The 6,609-nt window shown below is 38.3% G+C and overlaps 1 protein-coding gene across 1 annotated transcript; it reads left to right on the top strand.

Moving 5' to 3' along the window:
* LOC103495895 (uncharacterized) lies at nucleotides 1-1,233 on the top strand. Its single transcript, XM_008457578.1, has one exon. The coding sequence runs from the start codon at nucleotides 1-3 to the stop codon at nucleotides 1,231-1,233; it is 1,233 nt and encodes a 410-aa protein (XP_008455800.1).
* The last annotated feature ends 5,376 nt before the right edge of the window (nucleotides 1,234-6,609 follow it).

Raw genomic sequence — 6,609 nt, 5'->3', positions numbered from 1 at the left:
ATGGGGTTGCTCAATTTGGAAGTGGCTAAGTGTCATGTAAATGATGTGGGAAAAACTAGGTGCCCATGTAAGTATTGTCAAAATTCAATGACACAAACATTGGACGTAGTAGAGCGTCATTTATTTACATATGGAATATCCTCTGTATATAATAAATGGGTTTATCATGGAGAAGCAACCAACTTAGCTCGATTTGAACGGGGTGCTAGTTCATCAGAAGGTGAAAGATTAAGTAGAGAGTCTAATATTGGCGACGAGGACGATGATATTTTAGATCTTTTAACCGATTTGCAAGGATCAATGATAGCAAGGGAAGAAAATTTTGATGACGGGGATGGTTTTGATGATGAAGTTCCAGAAGATGTTGATGAAATTAATACTAGTAACGTTTTTGAGGAGTTGATGAATGAAGCACGTAACCCATTGTATCCTGGATGTACCAAATTTTCCTCGTTAAATTTTTTGGTGAAGTTAATGCATATCAAGGTTTTGAATAATTGGAGTAACAAATCGTTCGATATGCTTCTAGAATTATTGAAAGATGCATTTCCAATTGGTACATATATACCTAAATCATTGTATGAAGCTAAGAGAAGGTTATGTGACATAGGGTTAGGATATGATTCAATCCACGCTTGCAAATATGACTGTGTACTATTTCGAAAAAAATTTGCTAATTGTCAAAGTTGTCTAGTATGTGGTGAATCTCGATATAAAATGGATAGTGGAAAAGGAAAGAAGATTCCAAATAAGGTTCTACGTCATTTTCCATTAATTCCAAGGTTGAAACGTTTGTTCTCATCAAAACATATTGTTTCTGAGATGAGATGGCACAAGTATAAACGAGTTGACACAGAGGATGTTTTACGACATCCAGCTGATGCTGCAGGATGGAAGCACTTCGATAGAGAATTTCCTCACTTTGCTTCAGAGCCAAGAAATGTTCGTTTAGGCTTAGCTTCAGACAGTTTTAATCCATTTGGAAATATGAGTATTGCATATAGCATGTGGCCAGTACTGCTTATACCATACAATTTGCCCCCTTGGAAGTGTATGAAGGAATCCAATTTTTTCATGTCTTTGCTTGTACCTGGACCCAAATCTCCTGGAAAAGAGATTGATGTATACTTGCAGCCTTTAATTGATGAGTTGAAAGAGTTGTGGAATAATGGTGTGCGGACTTTTGATTGTACAGATGAGGAGTACTTTCGATTACATGCATGTTTGTTGTGAACAATCAATGATTTTTCTGCTTATGGTCACTTATCGGGATGGAGTACGAAAGGATATCAAGCATGCTCTACTTGTAAAGAAGATACGTCATCGTTTGGGATAAAAGGAAAAATATATTTTATGGGACACCGACGTTATCTTCCTTCTGATCATATTTGGCGTCGAAGTCGACAACATGATGGAAAACCCAAACGCAGGCTTCCACCAAATGTAATGAGTGGAGATGAAATCTTAGAACAAATAAACTCCATCAACTTTCTAGTGTTAAGTAAGCATCCATTGAAGACGAATAAGAAAAGAAAGCGTACTATTAATTGGAATAAGAAAAGTATATTCTTTGAACTTCCGTATTGGTCTAAACTTCTTTTGAGGCATAAGTTGGATGTTATGCATATTGAAAAAAATGTTTGTGACAACTTGCTTGGCACTTTATTAAATATTGATGGTAAAACAAAGGACACAATCAATACCCGTTTAGATCTAAAAGAATTGAATATACGAAAGGATTTACATCTACAAAGGCAAGGAACTAAGTTGATAAAACCACATGCTACGTATACATTAATTGGTAGCGAAAGAATAGACATTTGTAAGTTCTTGAAATCAGTTAAATTTCTTGATGGATTCGTCTCAAATATATCACAATGTGTGAGTGTCAATGATGGAAAATTATAGAGACTGAAGACTCACGACTCTCACATTTTACTCCAATGACTTATTCCCATTGTTGTACGAGCTTACTTATATAAGGATGTGTGTACTACTATAGTTGAGTTATGTAATTTTTTTCGTGATCTGTGTGCGAAGACAATACGTATCAGCGACCTGAATCGTCTGGAAGCCGATATTGTGCTCATACTTTGCAAATTTGAAAGAATTTTTCCACCTGCGTTTTTTGACGTAATGATACATCTTCCAGTTCATTTACCGGTTGAGACAAAGATTGTTGGTCCAGTATGCTATAGTTGGATGTATCCTATAGAGAGAAGCTTGCAAACATTAAAACAATATGTTCAAAACAAAGCTCGTCCCGAGGGTTCCATAGTAGAAGCATTCATTATGAATGAATGTTTAACCTTCTGCTCGATGTATCTAACAGGAATAGAGACAAGATTCAATAGGAATCCACGGAATGATGACTCAATGAACAGATAAAAAGGTTGTGGGGACTTTGATGTATTTAAAAAAATGTGCGACTAATGGGGGAATCAGTTGTAAAGACGTTATCTGAAGATGAGAAAAGAATGTGCCATTGGTATGTTCTGAACAACTGTTCTCAAATAGAATCGTATCGCCGGTACATTTTGTTTAGTCAATTACTTGTTAGTTCATATATTGTATATGACTAAGTCAAAATTCTTTTTAATGTTTGATATGATTGCTAAGCAGAGAACATTTGAGATTTATAAATACCAGAGGAGGGGATGGATTAGATTTATTTAGAAGGCACCAATTAGAATTTCCTAATTGATTTAGAGCACATGTAAGTGTTGTTTTCATCTTTAGAGGTATATTAGTAGTTATTCTAACCTACATAACATTATGTAGATGTATTCATTACGTGAAAGAGGTGAAGCATCTGATGATCTTTACTCCATAGCGTTGGGACCTATTAATCAAGTTCGCACTTATAGTGGTTGCTTTGTAAATGGATTACGTTTTCACACAATAGAGCGTGACAATTGTCGGACAACTCAAAATAGTGGAATCATGGCATATGGAGAAACCAAAGCCGATGAAACGAATTATTATGGTGTATTGCAAGAGGTCTTGGACTTAGAATATCCTAAATGTAGACGTGTATGTCTTTTTAAATGTAATTGGTTTGACACGGATGTGAAGAAAAATATTCGTTGTGATTTAGGGTTTAAAATAATTAATGCTTCCCATTTCTGGTACACTGATGACCCATACATATTAGCTACTCAAGCTGTGCAAGTATTCTACATTAACGACCCAAAACTCCACAGTAATTGGAAAATTGTGCAAATTGTCCCAAATAAACAAGTATGGGATGTCCCAGAAGTTGAAGAATTAGAAGATGATAGACTTGAGTTGTTAGAAGCATCTAGTTCAATTAGGGTCGATGAATCCATACACGATATCCCATTTTGTAGAAGCGATAGATCATGGAGAGATAGATAATCAAGATCAGTCTCCAATCGATGACAACTTTATAAATGATGAACTTGAACAACTAGAATCTTCGGATTCAGATGGTAATGAATAAGGGTATCTATTCTATACTTTTGACATAACTATTTTAAAATCTAACCACTAATACTTGATTTTGCAGCGTAATGGTACGTCCAGATCAAGCACAATTGGCATTGACTGAAGTTGAACAAACAAACCCTCCACCAGTCGATCCTTCCACTCCATCAGGTATTAATATGGTATGTAAGTTTATTTTTAAATGTTATTGTGCTTATCTAAAATTTATTTTACTTTTAGGATCTCAATCACGAACTAAAAAGCGAGAAAGGGGTGTGAGAGAGTATGGACGAAACATAAAACTAGACAAGTTTGTGGAAAAGCATGGAAAGGTCAAGATAGAGATTAACGAAGAGGAAGGAAAACCAGTAACTACTTTTGCCCCTAAAATTGCATTAGGCATTGGTACTGCAGTTCGAAACACTATTCCATTGAGTTGTGAGAACTGGAAGGCGGTACTTATGGACGTAAAGAAGCTCGTGATTGATCGGTTGGAGGTACATTTATGTTTCTTTTATGCATTTTTATACTATTCTAAATGTAAAGGCGATTCATTTACACATATTGTAACGCCCTGAATTTTTCGAGGTAATTTTTATCATTTTGTGTGAATTTTTTGGAAATTTAAAATTTTGGTGTAAATTCTTGGTTGGTTTTGAAGAGGGAAGAAAAAGAAATTTAGGGTTATGAATTTCTTTAAATTTAATATTGTGTAAATTGATATAATAATAATATAATATTAATTATATTATTATTATTATTTAATATTATTATTATTATTTAATATTAATAATAATATTATTATTTAATATTAGTATTATTATTATTAATTATTATTATTATTATTTATTTTTATTTAATATATATATATATATATATATATATATTATTTAACGCGCGCATTCGTCTGCCCCCCCCCCCCCCCCGACTTCTTCGTCTTCACGCAGCCGTCGCTCCATCTCCCTCTTCCGCACGCGTCTTTACCTACGTCCGCGTCTCCGCCTCTGTCTCCACCGCTGTCTCCGTCTCCGTCTCTGTAGTGGTACCCGTCTCCGTCTCCGTCGTCGCCTCCGTCTCTGCATCGAATAGCCGTCGCGACCACCCCTATTTGTGAACTCCTCTCGGGCTCACGCGACCAGTCACCGTCGTGCGTCCCCTCCGTTGGCCGTTTGCCGCGTTGAAGCAGAGCCGATCGTCGAACTCCTCCAAGCCACGAAACGTCACTACCGTTGAGCGCCCAAAGACCCGTCGCTCGTGGTTACCCCGGCTTCAAGCTGACCCGACCCGAGAACCCTCCTCCAATCTGACCCGCAGTTCAAGCCGTAAATCCAAGTCGAGCCGCGAGTCGCGAGCCGAGCTGCGAGTCGAGCCTCGAGCCGAAGACTGAATCGAGCCGCGAGCCGAGTCAAGCCGAGCTGAGCCGAGAGCCGAGAGTTGAGCCGAGCCGAGCCACCTAAGCCATTTTCTCCCTCTACTTTGGGTCACGGTGAGTCTTCGGTAAGGATTATTTTGGTAATTTACCCAATGTTGCTATAACCGATTCGAGTTTAGATTTTGGAGTAAGACATAGTCCTACCTTTCGTTCCTTGAAGGTATTAGGGAGTTGACGCTCAAGTTCTCGGGTTCCACAGCAGGCTTAATTGGAGATAGCTCTCCTTTTCTCGGGTAAGTCAACGGTTGTTGCTTAGGACCATTTAAAAATGACTTTTACTAGTATCATCGTTTAAACCCTTGTGATTTCGTTTCGGTGGATTCGTTGAACGTGGACTCGATCGAGGGGCATAACTAAGTTTCAGGTAAGGGATTTCCTACTACTGGACCTCGGATCGAGGCTGGCAACGTAGTAATCCACAGGGGATTATACGTTAGTAACTGTACTGAATGAATTGACGCATGTTTGACTATTAAATATCGCTTTATGCTCTTGTCTGATTAATGGTAACGTGATCGCTAGTTGTAGCTTGTGTGCTATCGTGTGTAATGAGTTGTTTACGGATAGACACCGATGCCCGGATATTCTGTGTATAGTAGTTATGTCAATGGGCTATGTTGTGAACTGGAATTGTGTGTCGATGGACTTAAAAGTCTTAAGGTTAGATATGTGGTAGTCTATTGTCTGGATATTGTTTATGGAGTTATGTCGTGGAAGGACGGTGAGTCCGATTCTGATTTGACTGGTTGACTGGATCTAAAGGATATCACAGTGATGTGTGAATTGGATACGCATGTAGCAACTGAGGATATGGTTGTTTAAACCTATACTATCTGACTGACGAAGTCTATGACGAGATTGCAATATGAATGTTGTCGGAGCGTGACTGTTGTAGACGGTTTAGTATGGACTGAGAGGTAACGGTTAGCTTCATCTATAGGGTAGTTTACCTTACGGATAGGTGTATCCTTCGGGATCACTAGACTGATACGGCATCCTTCGGGATCACTAGACTGATACGTGCATCCTTCGGGATCACTAGACTGATATGTGCATCCTTCGGGATCACTAGACTGATAGGTGTATCCTTCGGGGTCACTAGACTGATATGTGCATCCTTCGGGATCACGAGACTGATGTGTTCATTCTATGGAACCACTAGACTGTTTATGTAGGGTACCTCTGAATAGGAAGTTAACTGTTGTTCCCTAACGGGCCCAGTAGTGGGTCCCTTACTGGGTATATTTATACTCACCCTTTCTCCTCTTTAACTTTTCAGGTAAGGGTACAGCGAGGGGCAGACCGACGAGAGACAAGAAGGATGCGTGGGGGCCATATGGACGCGTCTGGTTTTCTTTATGCTTCCGCTGATGTATTTTGTTACTCGTTATTTTCATTGTTGGATCGAGTCATGTTTAGAATATTTGGTTTGTGATTTCGATGTTGATGAGTTGAGTACTGTATTTTGGAACTCTCGTGATTGTGATTTAAAATAGGGCCCGAAACTGTTTCTTTTGTAATATTTCTAAAACGTTTTTATGAATCGAAATCGGTCCTTTTTTTAGTTTGTGTGTTTTTTGGTCGAGTCTTAGTACCGAGTAGTGACCTCAGCTTAGTCCGAAAAGTTGGGTCGTTACACATATATTATTGAATATGCAGACACATTTTGAATTTGATCCCACTAATATGATTGTAAGAAAATACCTAGAAGAAAAGATGCATAATACTTT

Source organism: Cucumis melo, chromosome 8 (assembly GCF_025177605.1).
Source record: "Cucumis melo cultivar AY chromosome 8, USDA_Cmelo_AY_1.0, whole genome shotgun sequence".
Classification (NCBI taxonomy): Eukaryota; Viridiplantae; Streptophyta; class Magnoliopsida; order Cucurbitales; family Cucurbitaceae; genus Cucumis; species Cucumis melo.
The sequence above is the reverse complement of the archived record's forward strand: the minus strand, read 5'-3'. Positions and strand labels throughout refer to the sequence as shown.